The sequence below is a fragment of the Lissotriton helveticus genome, chromosome 7 (genome assembly GCF_964261635.1).
Source record: "Lissotriton helveticus chromosome 7, aLisHel1.1, whole genome shotgun sequence".
In the NCBI taxonomy this organism is placed as follows: domain Eukaryota; kingdom Metazoa; phylum Chordata; class Amphibia; order Caudata; family Salamandridae; genus Lissotriton; species Lissotriton helveticus.
In genome coordinates, this window is record NC_136068.1 from 1075022997 (window position 1) to 1075047392 (window position 24396).

General features: G+C 44.1%; 1 protein-coding gene across 1 annotated transcript in view; it reads left to right on the forward strand.

Annotated features, from left to right (window-relative positions):
- GAA (alpha glucosidase) overlaps positions 1-24396 on the forward strand; it is a 469553-nt gene that overhangs the window by 204822 nt on the left and 240335 nt on the right. The window contains exons 10-12 of the mRNA XM_078654064.1: positions 17346-17459; positions 19756-19840; positions 21162-21279. Of these exons, the coding sequence (XP_078510190.1) occupies positions 17346-17459; positions 19756-19840; positions 21162-21279 (317 nt within the window). The remainder of the gene's footprint in view (positions 1-17345; positions 17460-19755; positions 19841-21161; positions 21280-24396) is intronic.

Here is a 24396-nt window from a genome sequence, read left to right on the forward strand (position 1 = left end):
CATTGATTGCTTTGACGATGAAAAACCATGGTAACTCAATTGAAAGTAATCAAGGCAAAGCTGCTTTCCTCGATCACCTATGGCAGCGAGGCAATGCGGGGAAGAGACTCCAAAGACCTGGATAGCATACAGGTCAAAGCTTACTCCCGTCTTATATACCTCTGGCTCAAATAAGACTGGAGTTTGGCCTGCAAAAGCAAGATCTAGCCAGGAACGAGGTATACATCATTTGCTTGCATAAACTTAGAAGCGCCACTACAGATACACTAAACTCTCTGCTATGGCAGGATATACATAGCAGGGATGCTTCCGAGGCAAGAACTTATCTTCAAGCAGCATTGGAAGCCACCAAACTCTCAGAGCTCTGGGACCCACAACTCGGGCATAGTACTTTCAAAAAACTAGTCTGGAAAAATGTTAAATCACTCTCCTTACTGGAGGGCAAGGCACTACTCTCAAAAAGATCGCATGCCTGGATGACCCTAAATTCTTATAAATCGTCAACACCACAAATATACTTCATTCAGGGTTATCTGAAAGTCACAAAAATGAGCTTCTTAAAATACAGACTAGGTATTCTGCTAGGTACAGAGCACCAACCGCCATGGCTCAGGAAAGACGGAAAAGAAACCTGCATGCTATGCAACTCAAAGAATGGTGACATTCTTCATGTAACCTGCTCATGCGCAGAACAGCACCAAGCACGCCAACTGCTTCTTAAAGATCAACTTAAGCAAAAAGGGATCAGCACTAGAAGGCAAGCAGTGCTCGCCTGCCTGAATCCATTAAACACCAAACTAAAGTGCAGACAGGTGAAATTTCTGGCAACGGCCGAACGAAGAATGCCAAGTCTGCCGAAACTGGGGGACAACGCTACAGTCTCAGGTCAATCAGCAGACGGACAATAGTACCTAAGGGCACAGTCAGTACACATGTCCGTCCAGCACTAGAGGGTCATTCTTGAGAAACGCAAAACGCTAGTGGTTAAAATTGCACACGGCCGAACAGGATGGGAACAATCTAATATGAGGATCTGTACTGCTTACCACTCAGTGTAAAAAGTGTGTTGATCAGTCTTATTGAGTTACTTCTGTGTAAATTGTAACGAATTTCCAATTTTTGATATATTTTAATGGTTTAAAATAATGATGTTTTAAGAATTTTGTAACACGCACTGCAAAGGTTTTAATTAACTATGCATTATAAACTAAACCTCAAACCTTATCCCATGGCCAGCTGGTGGTAAATGCCGTCTGAATATCACCCGGGTCTCTCTGGATCCCTTTAGGTAATACTGTGGACAATTTCTGCAGCATAACCAAATCCGCCTCTGGCTTCAGATAAGGGATTCGGGCGTCTGGGTGGTACCAAGCATAGGATTAACAACACTGTGCAGTTAAAAAGTACAGATACATATCCGGGACTCCAAATCCACCCCGCTCATACGGCAGTGTCAGAGTTTGCCAGCTCACCCGTGGTCTCTTGTCACCCCATACCAAGCGCAAAAGTAGTTGGCGCAGCTGTGAAAAAAAGGACTGGGTAAGAAGAATGGGAATGTTGTTAAAAAGATATAAAAATCTCGGGAGGACTACCATTTTAACAATGGTCACTCTGCCCGCCATTGACAAATGCAGCCGTAACCACCTCTCAACCTGTGATTCCAATGAGCTAATTGCACGGCCATAATCTAATGATGGTAGCTGCATCTAAATGGATATAAACCCCGAGATATTTAACCGCCTCATGGCACCATTTCAGCGGAAAGTCACAGTTCCATGTAGTCGTACTATTTGTCAACGGAAAAATTAACGACTTGTGCCAGTTTATACTAAGACCAGAGAACCTGCCAAAACGAATAATTTCCCTAATAAGGGGTTCGAGGTTGAGGTGGGGCTGTCGAACATATAAAACAGTATCATCGGTATATAGTGCCATCAAAAGAAGGATGGTGCGAAACTGCAAGCCACGCTGCAAATGCTTCTCTTGAAAATGCCGCACCAAGGGGTTAATCGCTAAAATGAAAAGCAATGGGACAAGGGGCAGCCCTGCCGGGTGCCTTGAGACAGGCGAAAAGGCTGGGAGATTGTGCCATTCAGGGGCAGTCTAGCGGTGGGTTCCGTGTATAGCATAGCAGTGGTGGAGACGAAGCACTCAGGCATTCTCATACGGCGCATCACCGAGAGAAAAAAGGGCCACTCATGGGAATCGAACGCCTTCTCGGCATCAAGGAGCACCGCAGCGCCCAATGTATTGGGGTCCATCCTATGCAATACTGTAAACAAAGTGCACAAATTAACGGAAGTGGACCGATGGGGGACGAAGCCAGACCGCGCCGGTGAAATAATATACTCAATCAATAAAGACAGCCGGATAGCGATCACTTTGGCTAAAATTTTGTAATCAAGATTCAGCAGGGACAATGGCCGGTAGGAGCAACAGAGTGAAGGGTCCTTGCCGGGCTTAAGGAGAAGGATAATAACAGCCTCCCTGAAGGTTGGAGGAAGGATACTGACTTCGAGCGCCTCCGCGTACACCTCTATCAACCGCGGAACCAACACATCTTAATATGCTTTATAAAAATCTGCAGAGAACCCATCAAGACCGGGCGCCGAGGAACCCCTAAGAAGAAAAAGTGCCAGGACTCGAGTTATCACCACCAGAGCTGATTTATTCAACTGGTGTATACCTTCCTTTCATCATTTCCAGAAGGTGTGCATTTGTCATTATGTCAAACTTTCAAAGCATATTTACATTTTAAGCAGAGGATGAGACATTCCTCTTACATTAGAGACAATATTTCATACATTCAACAATAAACAATCCTTGCGGTATGAGTCAAACAAGAACAAAAAAACAAATCAGTATAAATTCATGAATGGTTACACTTTTACTATTTCATGAAAAACAACAACAGGTGAATCATGTACACCTCAACTTATTCGTGAATTTTTAAATATATTGCCCTATGGTATTATGCGCCACTTTAGACAGCCAAGTAGCCGACGCGTTTCCAAACCCTTCTTTTAGTCAATAGGGTTCTTCCTCAGGGCTGGGCTGTTTACCTGTGGTGTGAAATTAAGGGACATTCAGTATCTCCTTTTTTAAACTTCTTAAATTACTTCGTCTACCAGACAGACTTATAGACGTTTTTACCTTATATCTCGGTATTGTGGACTGCTGTTCTCAATGGAGGGGCATCTGGTAAATTGGATGTTTCACCATTGCCTAAATGGGGTTAAAGGTTGGTGATTGTTGTAAATATGCGGAATTCTAACACTTAATAGCGTGTTTGACGTCTCAGTTTGTGTTGCGCTCGCACTTACTTGTTATTTCTTTTTCTTCTACTAATGTGCTAACTCCGAGTAGCCTTTGGACTTGCGGGTTCCACCAATTTCTTTCTCTATGATTGAAATTTTGAACATTAGTCCCAGGTTAGACCCGGTACCCGACTTTCATACTTTTTGGTGCGTTCGCGTTTATATGCTGCTTACTTGTGTGGTGTGCGGCGGGGGGCCCAGGCACTGCTACATTTTGATGTTGTTGTGGGGGCGGTAGTGAATCATTGCCGATTTCGACGTTCTGTAAAAGAAGCACACCCGTGGCTACCGTTACTCGGCGGTCATATATATTCTCCGTTCCCACTTCGGTTTGATGGCTGTCAATATTCTTACCTTTATCTCAATGTGTTTTAGGGCAGTGCTGGGGATTCTGTCAGTCCGCGTGCTTCTCGCTCGTCTGTTACTGTTCGAGTGAGATATCTGGATGGAACTCAGTTTCCTGTTTATGTATGCTGCTAAGCATTGTGGGATTTGTAGTTTTGTGAATGAATCGCGCATTATGGATAAATCATGTATTCAATTTACAAGTAACTGGCAAGAGCTGTAGCGCAGTGGTTAACCTCTTCTTATTAAGTGAGTCTTACGTGCAACAGTGGGGTTCACTGAAGGCTCAATAATTTGATCTTTGCAGCTCAGACATTTCGTTCAGGCCATCCATCACACAATTGAATTTCAAAATTAGATAGGCTTCTTTTTTCAATAGCATGGCATCGATGTTTCCTCCTCTAGGAGGAACTTTCATAGCTTGTAGTATTGTCCATTTAAAGTCTGTCTCATCATGATTGTATTCTACAAAGTGCTGAACCATTGGTGCAGACAGCACTTTGTTTTTAATTCTAGACCTGTGTTGGGCTATTCTTTAGTTAGCTTTTTGGGTGGTTTTCCCAATGTACAGCTTGGGACAAGGGCACATGACTGCATATATCACGTTAGCTGTTTTGCAGTTTGAGAATCCTTTATGTGTCCATTTCGTTGTTTTGAATTGAAATTCATCACCTTCTATTGTATTTGGGCAGGAAACACACGTCCCACATTTATGGTGGCCTATTATGGGCGGTAATTTCCACAGAGCGCGTAAGTCTGTTTTGGCCTGGCTGACTCCCAAATCCGCTCTTACAACATGCTGTCCAATGCTTTTATTTTTCTTTAAGGCAAACAATGGCTTCTCCATTGGAACCTCTGAGTTCTGAATTAGGTGCCAGTTCTTTAAGATAATGGACTTCAACTTATTAGTGTATACCTTATATCTCGGTATTGTGGTAAACAATACCGAGATATAAGGTAAAAACGTCTATAAGTCTGTCTGGTAGACGAAGTAATTTAAGAAGTTTAAAAAAGGAGATACTGAATGTCCCTTAATTTCACACCACAGGTAAACAGCCCAGCCCTGAGGAAGAACCCTATTGACTAAAAGAAGGGTTTGGAAACGCGTCGGCTACTTGGCTGTCTAAAGTGGCGCATAATACCATAGAGCAATATATTTAAAAATTCACGAATAAGTTGAGGTGTACATGATTCACCTGTTGTTGTTTTTCATGAAATAGTGAAAGTGTAACCATTCATGAATTTATACTGATTTGTTTTTTTGTTCTTGTTTGACTCATACCGCAAGGATTGTTTATTGTTGAATGTATGAAATATTGTCTCTAATGTAAGAGGAATGTCTCATCCTCTGCTTAAAATGTAAATATGCTTTGAAAGTTTGACATAATGACAAATGCACACCTTCTGGAAATGATGAAAGGAAGGTATACACCAGTTGAATAAATCAGCTCTGGTGGTGATAACTCGAGTCCTGGCACTTTTTCTTCTTTATTATTGCATGCTGTCCAGCCAGGACCCGTAGGACAAAACCCCCCCACTTATATATGAGGAACCCCTAAGTGCATCATTCACCTCCACCACACTTTCCTGGGATCTGGGAATGGCCAGGAAGTCTTGCATATGCCGTTCAAGATAAACTAGGGCAATTTCGGCTAGATACTCTCCCAGTTCACGGAGGTCCCCGGTGGTTCTAGAGGTGTGCAGAGTTTTAAAGTGCGACAGGAAAGTGTTGCATATCTCCGGAGTAGAGCGCATCACCTGGTCGTCCGGGCCTTTAATTTCAGTGATATAGGCTTTGCTATGCGCAGGGCGGAGCGTATGCGCCAAAACCTTACCAGGCCTCTCACCCTCCCCGTACCGTCTGGCCACATGCTGTTTGCTAAGGAATAAAAGTTCACGCTCAGCGGTCTCCCGAAACTCCAACATTAAAGCTAACCGTCGAGCCTCACTCCGACACATGGTCTAGCAATTCCACATCTAGGGCAGCAAGTTATTTCTCAATACGGCTTAAAGTGGATCGTAGATCTTTCAGGACCCCTGCATTCTTAGCAATACAAACCCCCCGATATAGCCCTTAAAACCCTCCCACAGTACGGCCCAGGTATCCACCGACCCAGTGTTAATCTTAAAATAGTCCTCAATGGCCTCCCTCACCTCCTCAAGAAACACCGGGTCATGAAGTGCCTTTCCAGGAAAACGCCATTGCCTCTCATATCCACCAGACCTGGGAATGTTAATTCGAAGTATGACCGGTGAATGGTCTGAAAACGTCCGTGGCATCATATCCAACCCACAGAACCAACCAGCGACTCCCGGTGTGACCAACCAATAGTCTATTCTAGTCCAAGTGTTGTGGAACCCAAAATAGTGAGTGTAAGATGGGAGGGACGGGTGATGTGTGTGTTCACTATCGACCAGTGAGAACTGCCTACAGATGTCGTGCATGGCGAGGCGTGAGCGGTGCTTAGAGTCCAGAGAGGAGGAAGTGCTTTCCCTAGCATGATCTAACAGCAAATTAAAATACCCTCCCATTATCAATAGGCAGGGATCAAGAGCCAGGAGGTGCACTTGTAACGCATGGTAGGATTCCTGTGAGTCTACATTAGGCCTGTATATGCCCATCAGAGCAACATTGTGTCCCAGCAGAGAGCTGACAACTATCAAAAAGCAGCCCTCCCCATCAGTTATGACCTTGTGAAGTGAGAAAGGAACTCTTTTATGGATAAATATGGCCACACCTCTAGCATAACTGCTGTAATTAGAAAAGTATCTGTTGGACCCCCAGCTCACCGCTGTAGGCGGCACATCAGACTTGGGCAAGTGCGTCTCCTACATGCAGATTATGTCAATGTTGTGTCGAGCAACAATGTTGTGTCGAACTTGCCGTCTTTTTTGAGTGTTATTCAACCCTCTGACATTCCAGGACATCAGAGATAACCCGGAAGGACCGGGCTGCCAGCCTAACTGTGCCATCTAACGAGTGTAGCAACAAACTTGATAAAAAACATTTTATTTCTTTTTTGATAAGCCTAAATGTCCAAATAAATCATACTCCTCCTCCCAAACTCAGTCACAATGTAAAAACCCAAATAATTGTTTATCTTCCTATTCAAATCGAATATGCTTGATTACAGACTGTTCTTTCCTGTTCAATACCACAATATTCAAATCTCCAGGTATGTACATATGAGAAAACACCTTCATTATCATCAATCACTTGGACTACAGAAATAATAAAAGGAACCTGAACAACACTAATGACTACCACAATAGGAACTGTGAGAGAGATAAGCATACCAGAGAATCTATATTTATCAGATACCTTCATATATAATGAATCTCGAAACCATATACCCAACTTGTGGGGTCTGAACCTTTGGATGAATGGGATCTCACTAATTAGATATAACGCATATTATGTATTCATCCAAAGTACAAAGCACCACATTTATCATAAGTATCTAAATGCAAAAATACACAATGAAATCAATCAATCAAATACCATTAAAAGAATAATATTAATAATATTGATAAAGGTCTCCAGTGGAGGCTCTATTCAATATCAGCCTGTTGGAGTTTAGAACCATCCACTTGATGTTGAAAACCCTTCTGCCATCCATCAAAGAAAGGCTGGTCCAGGTGTTCACAGACAACACCATAACCATGTGGTACTGCAACACACAGGATGGGGTGGGTTTGTGGACTCTGTGCCGGGTGGCCCTGCACCGCTAGACATGGTTGGAACACCATGGCTTGCGGTGCTACACCTGGCGGGATCTTTGAACACCAGAGTGGATGAACTTAGCCATCAATGCCTTGTGGATCACAAATGCCGTTGCACCCTGAGGTGGGATAAGGTTTCTTCCGATATGGGGAGAACCTTCCTATCTATTCACCACCGCCGAGAATGTGTAATGTCAGCACTTCTACGCAATGGAGTTTCCAAGCCCGCTCTCGTTCAGAGACACATTCTGCTTAGAGAGGAACCAGGAAATCCTGTTCGCCTTTCCGCAGATACCATTAGTGCCCAGCGTTCTGAAGAAGAGCGGAACCAACCAGACCCAAGTCATCCCAGTAGCTCTGGATTGGGCTTGGTGAATGTGGTATACCAAACTCCTTATCAGCAACATCGGTCCTCCGATCAGGTTTCCCCTCACAGAAGATTTTCAGTTGCAACAACAGGGGTGTGCCTACACCCCAAGATACACACCCTCCACCTCCATGCTTGAGGATTGCACCGAGTGCTTTTGACTTCCCTCCTGAAGTCATCGATGTTATTTTGGCAGCCAGGTGTCCCTCAGCCAAGAATGTGTATGCCTGCCGTTGGGACAAGTTTGTGGCATGGTGCTCTGCTAAGCAGATTAACCCATTGCAGGCCAAGTTATCAGAGGTTCTTTTGTTTGTGTTGTCACCGGCCCAGCAAGGTCTTGCTTTGGGCACTCTTAAGGGGTATCTATCAACCCTACCTGAGCTTTTCTGGGAGTTCCTTGATCATACCCTTTAGGGTCTTGATGAACCTTCCAACAAGTCCATTGCTCTATGGATGGTAGGGTGTGGTAAACTTGCAGTTTACACCACACTCTTTCCACATTGCAGTTATGTAGCTAGTCATTAAATTTGCACCTCTGTCTGAAAAGACCTCCTTAGGATACCTCACTCTGGAAAAAAAAGCTCACAGAAGGGCCCTAGCCAGCACAATAGCTATAGTGGTCCTAAGTGGAAAGGCTTCTGGATACCTAGTGGAATGTTCCACCACCACGAGGATGTAACTGCATCCAGATGTTGTTGGAGGGTGTATGGGACCAACAATGTCTATCCCTACCCTCTAAAAGGGAACCCCAACCACTGGAAGTGGAATTAAGGGGGCTTTTGCAGTGCTACCTGACTTACCACTGGCTTATCAGGTGACACAGGAGCGACACAACTCATTGGTATCTTCAAACATGTGGGGCCAGGGAAAGTGAGGGACAAGACTTTCCCAAGTCTTGCTTTGCCCAAGATGTCCTGCAAGGGGAATGTCATGTGCTAGGAATAGAAGAAAACCTCTGAATTTCTGAGGTATAACCAACCTCCTGGTGGCACCAGGCTTGTGGTTTCTACACTCAGAAAACAGGGGCCCATCTTCCCAATCAATCCTATGGAATCCACTGACACTCCCTGCCTCCTCAGCAGCAGCTTCCTATCTGAGCTGTTCAAGAGAGGGGCTGGATTTCTGCTCCAGACTCAAGTCTGCCCTGGAAGGGTATCCTGCCTCCAAGAACTTTGCTGTGTCAGGCCCAAATTTCTCTGGGACAGTTCCTTCACAGGGGCTAAGGTCATCTCCCTCAGGAGACTGATCCTCACTGGAAGTCTGGGAGGAGGATAATTCCTTACCCTTCCTACTCCTTCTCTTAGTAGCTAGCTGGTCCATTGTTTCAGGATCCAGAGCTCCTTCAGTCTCAGTTCACAACAGTGTGGCCTGAGCCCTAGTAACAGCAAATGCACTGGCAGAGATTCCCATTATCTCTGCATGTGTCCTGAACCCCACTTCAGACCAGGCTGAAGTTTCTAAATCATTGCCCAGCAGACAGTCCACAGGTAGGTCTGGGAAAACCACAACTTTTTTAGGGCCAGTTAACTCTCCCCAGCTGAGATTCTCAACTGTCTAGGAATTATCAGTCCTGACATTGCTTGCATTGGTCACTTGGTAAAGTTGACCAAGTATAATCTGATCAGGAGACACAAGTTTCTCTGTCACCATAGTGACACTGGCCCCTATGTCCCTGTATGCTACAGCTTCCTGACCATTAATGAGAGGCTGTTGCCTGTACTTGCCCAAGTTAGTGGGAATAACAAGTAAGGTGGCAAGTTCCATGACACTGTCACAGACCAGGACAGCCTGAGTGGGTGTTCTGTCTAGGCCAGAACCCACTTCAGAACCTAAGGTTAACCCTACGAATTCCATGGGGGCACTACTACTACTTGTATTGGTGCCTTGCTAGGGGTGCTAGTTGCCTTAGGGGCAGTAGTAGTAGTTTCTTTGGTATTAGCTTTGGAACAATTGGCTTCCCTTGCTCTATGGCCTTTCTCCTTACATAGGTAACACCAAGGTTTCTTGTCAGAATAAGGGGAGTTTTGGGACCCACCCATAGGAAGATTGTTGGGGATCTTGTGAAGACTCCTTTTTGTCTTTATCTTTCTTCCCACCCTTCTCTTGGGCCTAAGAAGAATCTTGCTTCTTCTGGTCACCTACACCACCCTTGTTTTTCTGCTTCACCTTGGTGCGGACCCATTTGTCTGCCTTCTTTCCCAATTCTTGAGGATAGGTCAGATCGGAGTCCATCAGGTACTGGTACAGCTGCTGATTCTGAGAATTATTAAGGATGTGCTCCCTCATCAATAAATTGTACAGTCCCTCATAATCATGCACATTACTTCCATGAAGCCAGCCTTCCAGAGCCTTAATGGCACTGTCTACAAAATCAACCTAGTCCTGTGTATGTGCCTTCTGTGTGTCCCTAAAGTTTGCCCTGTATTGCTCAGTGGTTAAACCAAACCATCTATGTGGGCACTCTTCAAGACTATTTAGTTGTCAGCATCTTCCTCCTTGACAGTGAGGAGTTTATCTCTACCTTTGCTTGCAAAGAAGAGCCACAGGATAGCTGCCCACTGCTCTTGAGGGACCTTCTGTACTTTACAGGCCCTCTCCAAGGCAGTGATCCATTTATGGATATTATCCCCCTCCTGTTAAGGAGGGATATCTGCTCAGGTTCCTAGTATCAAGAGATTGCTCCCGGATCCTAAGCCCGCTTGTGGTACCACCATGGGACTCTAGTTCCAAATCCTTCTTAACATTTTGTACTTCTAGGGTCTCCTTATCAAGGGAAATCTGCTCCTTCTAGAGCCTGAGCTTACCTCTCTCAAGTTTAAGCAGGTGGTATTTCCTTTCTAAGGAGTCCACCCTCTTGCTAGAGATGGAGGTCCTTATGGAAGTGTTAGAGGCATTGAAATTGACAGAGGAGGGCCTAGACCTCCCCTAAACTCTTTTCATCCTCCCAGGAGGAACAAAGCGGGACCTACCTCTAGGGCCCTCCTCTGGGTCATCTAACCAATTACCGGGGAGATCAGAGTTTACCAGTGTATGGTCTTCGGACTCCTCCTGGTCCTTTTAAGAATTATGATCACTGTGGTGATGCATCCCTGACCCCTTCTCTTGAACCTCCCCTGAACTAGAGTTGTCCTGCTCTTCTGGCCTCCAGGATTCTGGAGGTCATACTGCAGAAGCATCTATACGAGTTGCTCTGTGTTAGGGTTATTAACTGTCTTTATCTTTATGGATGCAGCCAGGGTCCTAATTTGTTGGAACTTAAGACCACTGTATCTAGAGGGTTGGGACCCTCTGGCTCCCTCAACTAAAGAAATGATAAACTAGGTGTAGTGTGGTGTTGCGCCTACCTACCCTAGTGAGACTAAATTTCCAAATATTGGAGAAAGGGTTGCGCTAGACCCTTGACTGCCAATCCAAAACGTTCAATAGAACTTACTAATTACCAAAAGTAGTTGATATGTGCCTAAGCTAGTGATAGTTGTTTATCTAACCACACCTAGATTAGCTAGTAAAATAGTGCAGGTTTCAATATCAACCCTTGCACACCTATGTAGGAGGCTCGCTTAGTCAATGGTGCACACTTATTTAAGAGAAACACCTTGCACTAATGCAGACAACTCTTATGGTGATTTTAGTGGTCTTTAATAACCTTTGAAAGCTCTCAAAGTGGTAGCTGTGGAGAGCAGCCTTCAGGCGTATCATGAAGGAGTGTTAAGCAGCTTGTTTTTACCAATTTTAATCAGGTAGTGTAAGTTAAATGAAAAAGAACCACACAATGTATATATAAAAATATATATATTTATTACAAACCACTCACTAACACATACACAAAAATACTACAATTGCAAATAGGTATGTAAGCCCAAAACAGTGGGCCCAGGGGGAGAACAAAACCATAAGCTATAAAAAGTGGAATGCAAACTGCAATCAAAGTTGCTACTTGGACCAGGGGACTCAGAGGAGCTGCTGACAAAAGGAACCACCCAAAGTAAGTACCTAAGAACCCCATGGAGGCTGTGTGTAGAGGGGAAACACAGCCTTGTGGCCAATAGAAGTCAACGGGGAAGTCACGGGTGCAGTATCGAAGTAGAAGGACCCTTCCCAGCGGACCTTGAAGAAACCCAGTGAGAGACAGAAGGTGTGAGAGTCACCCCACCTTTGGATACCTACCCCAGGAACTAGGATATCTACACCAGGGAACCAGGTGCTTTGGTGCAAGGGACGTCGGAAACGCCATAGACGACAATGGAGGACTTCAGAAAAGATGCCGCTGACGAAGACTGTGCAAGAGTCCGGTGGAATCCAAGGGTGGATTCTTGAAGTGACTAACATGTAAGCAGAGGGGGCAGTGTCTATGCCACTCGGAGGCGACCAGGAGGCACGGAAGAGCAATGCCCACCGATGACAGACGGTTCAGAAGATTTGAGGTGACCTTGTCCCTGCAGCTGTGTGGTCCAGGCAATGCTGAAGAAAACCAGGATCCATACATGAGCTGTCCCACATTGAAGTAGAGACCCAGGGGGTCGGTGTCCAGCGGGAGCACCAACAAGCCTTGGCAGCTGCAACAGGTGTGGAAAGTGGAGAAGGAGTAACGTTGGGCCCAGTAAGGTCCAAACGACTACCACAAGCAGGGGAGTCAGAGCAGGCCCCGAGAAAGTAAGGGAGTCTACTGAAGCAGAAGAAGACCCTCAGGATGCCAAAGACACGGGAGTGGCAAGAGGACATCGAGCAGCTCACCAAGAAGGAAAGCCTATGGTGCAGAGGATGTGGCGAGGATGCTCTATTTGGCAGGAAGAGATACTGGAGGCTGGAGCTTCTTGTAGCCCAAAGATTGCTGTAGTGCAGAGCCAACAAGCATTGGCAACGGCAAGTTGATGCGGTGCACAGGGGTTTGGTCCCAGCGGTACTGATGAGGGATACTGGCCTCAAAATTGCAGAGGGGACAGGTCAGGCCTCAAGGGAGGTGAAAAACTACCACCTGTGTTGCTGAGTCTTTTGAAGTCCATGGGCAGCAGGCCGGTCAGCTTTGCAGCAGTGCCTGCAGAAGCAGGGGAGGTACTCCTTCACTCTAAGGGACATTACTTTGGGTGTCCTTGATGCCCACAGGTCTGGTGAAGATTCTGGAAGACGCACCGGCACAGGCGATGAAAAAGGCTTACAGAACAGTGAGACCAGGAGCAGCAGGAGTCTTCCTTGATGCAGTCTCTGTTCCCGATGAAGTCCAGCAAAGTCCTAGTGTCCATACGGTTGAAGAGTGACGTGGTTTCAGGCTTGAATCTTGTCCCACGACGAATCTGAAAAGTCACCCAGAGGTAAGCCCTTAAGTATCCTAGGGAAAGGGATGGAATGACTCGGGCGTCCCTCCCAAAGGAGGGGCCGGATAGACTGAAGGATACTCCCATGTCCTTTATCCAGTTTCACGCCAGAGTGGGAGCCAAGGGCTCCCAGAACTGTTTCCAAATGGAGTATGCAAGGAGGGCACCAAATGTGCCCTTCAAAGCAGTCTGGTGGCGCTGGCAATCACCCCTACCCCAGCCCAATATAGTAAGATATGTCTGGGGAGTTGGTCACACTTCTCTGCAACAGCATACTTATTGTTCTACATTCCCCTGCTCAAGCTTGGCTAAGCAGCATGAGGGCATAATCGTGTCTTTCGTCTGCAGCAGCACTAGCTTGCTGTCAGACCCTGAAAGGCTGTAACTGCGAGTACAGGGGGTACCCCAGTACATGGGATCATACTTCCAACACTGGAATCGGTGTTGCGGTATGATTCCAACATGTTTGATATCAAACATGACCGGGTTCAGTGTAGCCACTATATAGTTAGACATCTCGTAATGACTGATGTTCACTATATGTATTAAAATGGCTGACTGCACTTGCAAAGCCTGGAGAATAGACTCTGGGGTTTGTAGGGATGTACTGCTCATGCAGGGACACCCTCACACTTATAACCAAGCACCCTGCCTTCAGGACTACAAGACCTGCTAGAGGGATGACTTGTAGGTTTTAAGAGCAGTAACCTCAGATGTAAGAAAACCTGTATCTTTTGTGAGGGGTGCTAGCACCAACTCACACAGGCTACAATGGCAGGCCTGTAGGCACAGTTTGAGTGGTCTCTCATGGGTAGCACAATACATGCTGCAGCCCATGGGAGACCCCTGGTGTATCTATGCGCTGGGTATCTTAGTACCATATACTAGGGACTTACAAAGGTACAACAGTAGCCAATTGTGGATGTACAACAGTACATACCATGGTCAATTTAGGGGAGAAGCACAGTGACTGGGGCCCTGATCAGCAGGATCCCAGTGAGACTAGTCAAAAAAACATACTGACACCAGCAAAAAGTGGGTGAAACCATGAAAGCAGATCATTTCCTACAGGAGCATAATGATACACTGCATGACTCTGTGATCTAGAGTAAAATTCAAGTACTTCTGGTGAATATTATATTCTAGGTTATCAGCAAAAGGCCTATAATTTACTAACTTTGAACAGTGTGTAATATCATGATTATAACTCAGTCTGGGTGTCATACTTTTTAAAAACAGCTTCAAGAGTGCTGGTGACCAAGTCTGAAGCAGAGTAATAGTGAATTGAAAGTGCTCTTAAGTGGTTGCATGATTTATATTAAATGTATACAGGCTCATTCCTTCCTTGAAGGTTAGCTCTTTAGGAGAGCTCTCAAAGAGCCTTCTACCACATGCAGTAAGTTATATGGCAATCTAATTATGTTTGCCAAAGATCTACAAAAGGCACTAACTATCATGAGCTCCAAGCGGGATGCTTGTGCCGGTGTGGCTTGACTCTTAGTGGTGATCTTACAGTGATGCTTCCCTTCGTATCAATTTAAGATCGACCACTTATTTATGGGAATGTACTCAATTGCATAAGAAAGAGAGTGGGATATCTTTGCTCGATAGATATTGAGGAGGGATTGAAAGTTACTCCTACCCGAGGAAGAGTAAAATCTTTTTAAAGGCACTTACATGCACTCTAGCGTTAAGCCCTTAAGCTCGATATGATATGAGGAAAGGGAGAAGTTGTTTCTAATGTTTGGTTAAAAACCTCTAAACAACAGAAGTATCAGAGGGTCTCAAAAAAAGTGCCCAAAAATAACAACAGGTCAACCACAACCATGAAACCACAGTGATACGCCACAGAAGTTCTCAGCAGAGTGCGAGAAATACCCATCAGTCACCATACGGATCCGCCCTTCATTTGCAGAAACTAGTTGACCATTTTTCACCTCAGGTCGTCTACATAATTAGACAGCCTTGGGTCACATTGATTTTTAACGTTGGTATGTCAGGCACACACCGAATAAACTTTTGTTAAGTGCCTTTTTTCAAACCAATTTTAACGCACTCCTTCTTTGGTTTTTTCACCCTTTCACCTTTTTCAACACTGCACACCCCAGTCCCATGTTTTTGGCCGCTCATTAACATCGAGTGGCATACCTCACTGTCATTGCCACTATCCACTTAGGAACCCCCTTACCACCGGGTTGACCTTTGTGTGTGGCACCGATTTTCTCAGACGGGTGGTATGGATAAAATCCCAAATGATGAAGGGCGGATCCGTATGGTGACTGATGGGTATTTCTCGCACTCTGCTGAGAACTTCTGTGGCGTATCACTGTGGTTTCATGGTTGTGGTTGACCTGTTGTTATTTTTGGGCACTTTTTTTGAGACCCTCTGATACTTCTGTTGTTTATAGGTTCTTGGGGATTGTACTCAGAGCTTGGTCTTTAAACTCCCCTTAGGTCCCCCCCTACCGTAGTGTTTTTTGTTGGTTAAAAACCTCCCCAAGTCAGTGTACGTCCTTACTATCTCAACAGATCTCCCACCCAATTTCCAATCAAAGTGACTTTTGTGTTTCCTCCCTCTAATTGTTGCCACTTTTGTTTTAGTGATATCTACTTTAAAAAGGTTTTCTACAGTGTATCTAGAAAGTACATCTATGTTATACTGTAGACCAATAGGTGTGAGATCAGAAATGACCACATTAAAACATACAAGTTGTGCAAATCACTAAGGAATAGGGAAAGCAGAAGAGAGGCTAAGAGACATCCCTGCTTCAAACAGTTTAGAGTAGGTATCTTCTGGATCTGTCACTTATCCCCCCATTAATACTCTACACCAGGTTGATGAACTATGTAGGATACCTATTTGCTACTTTCCAAGGCTTTTTCTGCTTCCTGGATGAAGACTGGACAATCATGAGTCTTTCCATTGTTTATTGTAACACCTTTGATCCACCACCTCCTTTGATATTAGATCCGAAAGAGTTTAATATATTCAAATTAGTAGCTATCACTAACATATTAGGTTTACACAACGTTTTAAAATGGTGTACTGTGATTTGTTAATATATATTAATATATTTTTCTCACGCTATGACAAAATTTCAGTTTCTGTCAATTTCTATGTTGGAATTGGCTATATAAACCCTCAAATTTGGTGGTGAGCCAGAGACTTTTTGGCTTCTACTAAGGATTCTGTCTGATTCTCTATTGATTTGCTGCACTTTTGGGACTTAGTCCGTTTTTCTGTTTTTGCCTAATATTGCATTACCATTATTCCTGTAACTGAAAGCCTTCATGAGAATTGATTTCTAAGTTCTATGACTGATTCAATGAGATTGATATTGGATTTTTCATTTTCTGTTTCACACTGAAATTTTAATAAACCTTCATGCTTTTTTCTAAATGTCTGATCTCGATCTCCCTTTTTGAGTCACTCCTTTCTTATTGACTGTATTTTAAAAGGCCATTTTGAATCTTGCCTCCAGGGACATATTGACTCACAGTTCTTGAAGTTAACACCGTCACCAACCCCACAATGTGGATGTTTCTATCATTCAGATTATCTAAGAGCTAGTATGCCCACATCTATGCCTGCCCTACCTCTATCGGTGTGCCCATTTTGTGTTGCACTGGCTATGTTGGAATTTATCTGCATGCCTTCAGTCCAATTAGATTTCCATGCGAGCACTCATAGTCTGCACAACACTAGAGTAGAGGGTCACTACTTCCTTAGTATTCCTTTATCGGTCTGAAGTAAACCCATTGTAAAAAGGCTTAGCAAGCTAGGATGGTTTAATAGATGATTCGAATGTGCCTCACTTGAATGACATAAGCTAGAAGTCCAGAGCCCTTGTTATGAGTTGCACGTGCGGAGTGCAAACTCTTCACACGTAATTACCATTACTGTATGCTAAGATCCTACCAGTGCTGTGCAATTAGGAGTTAACCCCCTTGCAATGAGAAATTGTTGTGGACCTGGATTTTCTGTGCAGTTTTACTCATGAAATGTAGTATTCTGAGGGCTTAACTCACACTCACGGTGTGGGCAGGTGGTAAATGCGTTTGAGGTACTTTGTGTGGGGGCAGGGGAGGAGGGAGGAGGATACGCAGGGAATGGGAGGGAAAGGAAAGAATAGTTTGAGCAGGGGGAAGCATGTTTTTGATTATTTCGTTCGAATCATTATTTCCTCAAGCAATAAGAAGAAATAAAATTTGTGGCTCAATGTTGTTTTCTCTTTTCTTTCTCCTTATCCTCTTGTTTTTGGTTTCTGTACTCAATATCAGATGTGGCCAGGCGAGACCGCATTCCCAGACTTTACAAACCCAGAGACACATAAGTGGTGGTACGACTTCATTAAAGCATTCCACGATGAAGTGCCATTTGACGGGCTGTGGATCGTGAGTATCTTACAGGAATGTTGTGCTTAAGTTTAGAAATGGGCGAGGTCAGTGATACTTTGACCACTTCTACTAATTGTTGTGTATCTAATTACTTGATAACCCTTTCCTTAATGGTCCCAACCTCTCACTACTTTTTTATTATTGGTATTGCTTGTATGGTGTTTACTGCAACAACAACAAGGTGATGGATGAAATGCTTGAATTAATCTCAGCCACTGATAATTGCTTCGGGACGCATTCCTCTCCAAGGTCAAGACTGATTTCCATATGGCTGGGTCCTAAATGAGGTGACATGGTGGACAAAAGAACGAAGGGTTGGAATATCCCTGAGTGATTACCAGTGGTTGGACACATTCCTCCCACCACCTTTTGTGTGTTTGCACTAAAGCCGTAAGTGGCAAGGGTATGCCCAGACGTGGGTCCCGTGCTTACAGTGCCAGTGGAACCAAGCTACACTGGCTGAAGAGCCAACATCAAGCCAAAACGGGTCTTGAGTTGCTTGTGTTCCAGATCAGGCTGGACTGTTCCTATTGGAGCAGGGTCAAGACAGATTTTCATATGACTGGGTCCAAACTGGGGTGGCATGGCGGGTAAAAGAAAGATGGTGTTGGGTGCTATCCTGAGTGATTGCCAATTTTATTCAAGCATTCCTCCCATCGCAGTTTGCGTTTTTGATTTATGATGTTTACAGCCCTTCATGCTTCTTTTTAAGCATGTTCATTTTCCACTGGCTTGCCTCTTCAGTTGAGCTGATAGTTTGCTCCAGACGATCCAGAAACAGAGTTGTATTGACTTTCCACTTGGGAAAGACAGTTTTAAAATAAGCAGGATAAAAAGCCGCGTTTTAAGGGTAGTTCTGAAGGGGTAGGTTGCCTCAAACATTTTATTACTTTCATTGTGCTTCAAGGCATGCTTTTAAAATTGGTAAATTACTGTAATCTACAGTCAGCTTTCCCTGAAACTGAATAATATATATAATCAATTTGACAGGGTCTGTTATTGTTAGTTAATCACAATGGTGATAAGGTATACATATTTCTCCAGCATTGGTTCTTACATATTCACACGGAAAGGGGAAGAACAGTGCATGTACCTGAACAAAGACCACAACAAGAGCTTAGATACTTTTTTAAACAAGACCAAATCCTCTCTAGCCACCATTATGTCAAGGATGCCCCCATTATGTCAGATTACTGCCCCTTCCCTGCACTCATAAGTTTCAGGTCCCAGGATGCCCAATTTGCTAAAAAGTGGGGGTAGGCACACAGATAGCTATGCTGCAGCACCCACTCGCAAGCATCACCATTCACACATGAACACACACGCTTGACCAACCTACACACAAACACGCACACATTACTCCAAATTCTCCCAGAGCACCCACGTTTCCTAAAATGTTATCACCACCACGAAGCATAACTCTCACCTTACTGTTCGCCCTAGCCCTAGCAGCATCTGCTTCATCTAGGTGCCAACAAGCAGCTTCTTGTTGGAGTAAGATGTGCAGAGACAAGAAGCAGAAAGAAAAAGGTGAGAATGCTCTGAATAGGGACAGGTGTTATCTTTTCCTCTCTGTCCTGCTCAGATGGCCACCTTCTCCCCTCCTTGAACCTCTGACCTTGATAGAATCTAGCAGAAAATCTTTGATGGGATAAGGAGGCTCTTTCTCCCGCCCCCACTGATTTACTGCTTTTGTATTCCGATGAGGGAAAGAGGTTGGTGGCTTGAGAGGATTTGGTCTGGTCTAAGAAAATATAGAACTCATGTCAGGGTCTTTGGTAATGTAAATGCAGTGTATTTCCCCTTTGCTAGTCCAATGGACAGTCCCTAGTTGAGGTGGTGATCCATGCAACTGCTGCCCGTAGAGAGGATAAATCCATGTAGCAGCCAACAGCAGATGGGATAGACACATGGGACACCATAGTCTTAGCCAGTATTTCCACACAATAGCCTATGCAGCTGCGCTCAGCAGTAGCAGTGGATACATGCAACAGTCACAATAGAGGCAGTGGAAACATGCAACAGCTCCCCCTGCAGAAGCGATTGATGTGTACCATAGTGATCACCATCTAGGAGAATGCATCAAAGGTGCATCAGTGGTTCACTCCTGAGCAGAGGTGGTGGAGGATGATCTGCTATTGCACAACACTTTTAAATGTTTGTGTGGCATTGTGGAATTCTCAGTGATTAGTACATGATATTATAGTCCGAGATTACATTTGATCAATTATATTGTAATATGTGGGACAGGTTGAATCTGCTCAATGTCTGTCCTTCTGTCTTTCGGTCACAGGACATGAATGAACCAACAAACTTTGTGGATGGCTCTATGGAAGGGTGTCCAGATAATGAGCTGGAGAACCCTCCCTATGTTCCAGGTGAGTACCTATACATTGCCCCGTAAGTTGTTTACCCTTTCTTTTCTGGAGATATCCTATATGATGGATGCATTTGGTAGTGGAGAGATGTTGGGTGACCCCAGTACATATGTTATCCAGTACATACCCTGGGTAAAGAGCACTTCCGTAACATAGAACTGAAGGTGGGGGAAGTGGGTGAGTACTCTTGGGTTGGACACTCGTGCAGATGTCCCTGAAGGGTGAGATAGATGTGGAATGCCCTGCTGTTAGTATTCTGTCACGTCTCCCTTTTTGTGCACGATGTGCTTTAATTGCATTGCATTGACATGAGCAGTCCCCTCACCTCTCCCACCATTTTGTTTGTGCGATTGTTGACTTATGCGTACCTGTCTGAATAAAGCATGTAGCACATTGTTAAGAGGCAACCAGTAGGTCTTTCTCTTTACCCCAATGACATTGTCTCTTTAAAAAATAAATCTTCCCTAATCTCTTCCAGGAAAGATGATTTGCTAAAGTTGGGAGCTCTCAGACCTGGCATAGTTAGTCACCCCAGAATAAAACAATGTTGAGTAATGGACTTCGACAGGCTATTGCTCCTAGATAAAAGCCTTTGAAAGTAGACAAGACAGTGATCCATGGAATTTACAGATAGCCAATAAATGGACTACTTTTTGAACAACAAGCCATAAGGTTGGTTAAAAATGTGCACTATAAATATAAGCAGATTGAATGCTGATTACGAGCTGTGCTTTTTAGATTTACTTAATGTTTGATGTGAACATTGGCCCCATTGGGTTAGATAGAAATTAAATTTGCATTCAGATGGGTTTGAAATGGTCATTGCTACTGTTAAGTGTTATTTCTAAGGCATGTAGTTTGCCATTTTCATGGTCTCTTCACAATAAGGATTTTCAGTAAGGGACATGAGGCATTTTTGTGTTATCGTGGGATTGTACTTGGATTGCTGTCAGTGTCCTTCTGGGTCCAAGTGCTCACGTTCCGGTCTCAAGAGGACAGTTTTGCTAATGGTTCATGACATGGGCATTGCTTGTTTCCTAGGACTCACTTTCCATTAGTAGCAAGAGTTTACGATGGTTTGTAATTGACATAGAGCGGCTGGATATATTATAGTGCTTTGGCTGTCGACATTGGATATGAGTTGGAAGTACGGTAGATACTGGGCCACAAACTTTGATCTTGTGAGGGAAGATTAGATTTATACTACTTCTAGGCATTTTTTGGTCTAGGAATGTATCTGGACTCCAGACATGTGGACGGACTCTGCGTCCTACTGAAATATAAGATGACTCCTTTGACTTTGTGCTTGTTGTCCTTTTAGGTAACAACAACAAATCCCTGAAGACAAAAACTCTTTGTTTATCCAGCCAGCAGCATGTTTCCACACATTATAACCTCCACAATCTGTTCGGCCTCACAGAAACTATCGCTACATACGAGTAAGTCTAAAAGCTCACCATGTGCACATGGCTGTATAAACACCAGACTGTGTGCACTGTGTTAACTGCATTTTATATCACATGCTGTCTAGCGCAGTTCCATGAGAAATGAGAAGCCTGGGATGAGGCTTTATGAGAGTGAAAGATGGGGCTTTGTAAACTTCTAAGTCTGGTATGTTTGCTGAATTTGTCCACTGTAGATTCACATGCTATGCACAATCCCGGCATCTATGTTGGACCCCTAATGTTGCAAGATGCTTTTCACTAGGTCTTTTATTTTGGCCTCTGCATGGCTTGAATGACTTGCTACCCCATCATCCTAAGCCCACAATTTAGTTAGACACAGATTCTACCATAGATACTTTTTTGCACCTTGGAACCTAGAGGTTTGTGTGTATTTCTGTGATGTCACTGTATTGCCTGTAATTGGACAGGGATTTAGAAGCGGCATTGAGACACAGAAAAATATCTGTACCATCTTTCATGAAATTAGGTCACATGGAAAACGGCTCAGAGATGGGCTTGCTTATGGAGAATAGTTTTTACATTTTGTCCTGGATGCACAATCCCTTGAAAAGATGTACTCTCGTTCTGAAATCTTTGTTTGTTCAATGATCTCAATGATTCGAAGTGGGAGGCATGCCAAAAATGTTGATGCAACCAAATTAGAAAATGAAGGCTCTGGCTCATGAAGCCATGATGGAGAAGAAGATTATCTTCAGGTATTGCATGAGTCTTTGAAGGAGAGTTAGAGGATAAGACGCCAAAGTGGGTGGGGATAAATATGCATGCAGAAATGTCAATTATTTTTGAGTTGGACGAATAGGACCTGAGCAATTCATCATCTGCTCTTTCAGAGGCTTGGTCCTTCGGACAAATATACCTAAAAATACCCAGCTCAGCCTACAAATCTAGAGAGAACCTTAAAGTCCCATGAACATCAGCTGTGAGGCAAAAATTAATTTTACTGGCATCAGTTTTGAACAATAGATAAACACGATGCGAAGATCATCCTCAAATGAAAACCTCCTTCAGTGGAAACCCCCACTTGAATCAAAAATCACCCTAAAGCGGAGACATCTAGGGAGATTCCAGTTCTTTCTCAAGGATGTCTTACCGCCTTCCAGGGATTGCCCTCAAAATGGGAATCTCGATCTGAAAGATGATTGGCTTCGAAAGGAAATTTTGAATTCAACACAAAAGCAAAATTATTCACAACAAAGCGAGTGACTCCGATCCAGCCCTTGTAAGGCCAATGATCAAGCAGTGGGTCTCACTTAATACACTGGTCTCCCACAGGATGATCTCCACCACCCCCGAAACTGGTCTTATTCTCGAAAACACAATGTGGCCTAGTTGTCGGGATAACAATGCATGTGGAGGAGGAAATGAATGATTTCCTAATTAAAACAGAAGCTCTTGACTTGGAGAACAAACCAATATTTACCAATGTTGAATGATTTTTTAACTCTACTAAAGACAATGTTGCAGCCATGTGGAACTTGGATATGTGGTGGTACTCACAGCTTGAAAGAATACTCAAAAAGCTGCAGCTACTGGTGGGCTGCCCCCAGATATGGAAAGCAAGCACATGGACGTGGCTGGTCCCAGAGCAACCATGTGCACAGTCTTCGGTTAGTACATGTTCTAGTCGGTAGGACTAAATTCATTGGCAGAGCACATTATACAGGCGGACATAACCTTCACTCATGTCTGTATTTGTAGAGCATTAGAGGTTATTAGCCTTCTGTTGCCTCAGTATGTGAGGTTTAGCATTTCAGTTTTTTTTCCTAAAAGTACGAATACTTCTCTTGACCTTAATGCTCAATGCAGAACATCTCTTTGGGCTGAAGGTAGATCCAGTACTCGAAAAAGATAAGGAAACTTCAAAATCAATGGAGGCTCTGAACGAGCATCAGGCACATTTTGTGGCCCATTTTGTTTACTCTAAATCTGTTTATTTGGGATGGCCCATTTTGAATAAGCTTCTTGCCTCAGAACAGAGATCTCTGTGCCAGAGACATGCATTAGACATGCCAACAACAGTAGAGACGTAGTAACCCCCCACTTTAGCAGCTGCAGCGGGGGCCACCTCCGGACCGGAAGGACTGACAGGCTGGGGCACATCAAAACCCTAGTAACTGCTTTGTGGGCCTCTTTCTGTCTAGGTCTGCAAACAGAGGATTATAACTAATTGTGAACAGCAAAGCTGTGACAAAGCAAATAAGGGAAGGTTGAGTGAAGGCAAATGAGCTCATTACAGCAATGGTGATAAAGGAAAGAAAAACATTGAAAAATGGGAAGAAATGAGAAAGAAGGAAAAGCAAATGTAGGGACCAAAGAAAAAACAGAAATTAAATGTTCAAAGAGTAAGGACATGCAAAAAAGCTAAAAAGGGGAAGACAGTTTGATGGGAAAATGGGAAAAGGAAGAAAAGAAAGAAAGGTATCCCTTCAACACAAATGGGGTAGATCAGACTCTGCAAATTGTCAGTAATTTGATTATTTCATGCATGTCCCTTCAGAAGCATGTGAAAGACATTTAACTAAAACTGAACAATTCTAGGTGTGGTTAGACTCACTTGTTTCGCTCACTAGGTGCCTTAGAAATGTGATTGAAAGTGGGGACGTTTTGAATTTTCTGGCTACTCCCTTGACTGCAGCAGATGAAGCAAAAACCACATTACCATCAGAGGGGCACGTTTCAAGTCAATACTCAATCCCGCACTCAATGACTTATAAGGCAGGATTCTGCAAGTACCACACTCTGTTTCCCATCCATCCCTGACTCAAAACATGTAACAGGACAAATGAGGTGATTTCTTCACAGAAGGGTGTAGATAAGCTCAGACGTGTGGGTGGCAGGTACTTCCAAGGATGGCTATAGCCATAGAAGTCAAGCAAAATATATTGTCATAAACCAATCTATAAAGTCAACACTAATCTGAATGTGGTTTTTGGATTTCGGATTGGAGGACTACGCGGCGCCTACATAGCGAGACTGGAGAATGGAGACTGGAGAGGGCGGCCGGTCCGGTCCGACAGGGCCCTTGATATGCTGTAGAAATGCCCAAGAAACGGACTTGAGCATACTTGAGCAGGCTCAAGCAGATCCATG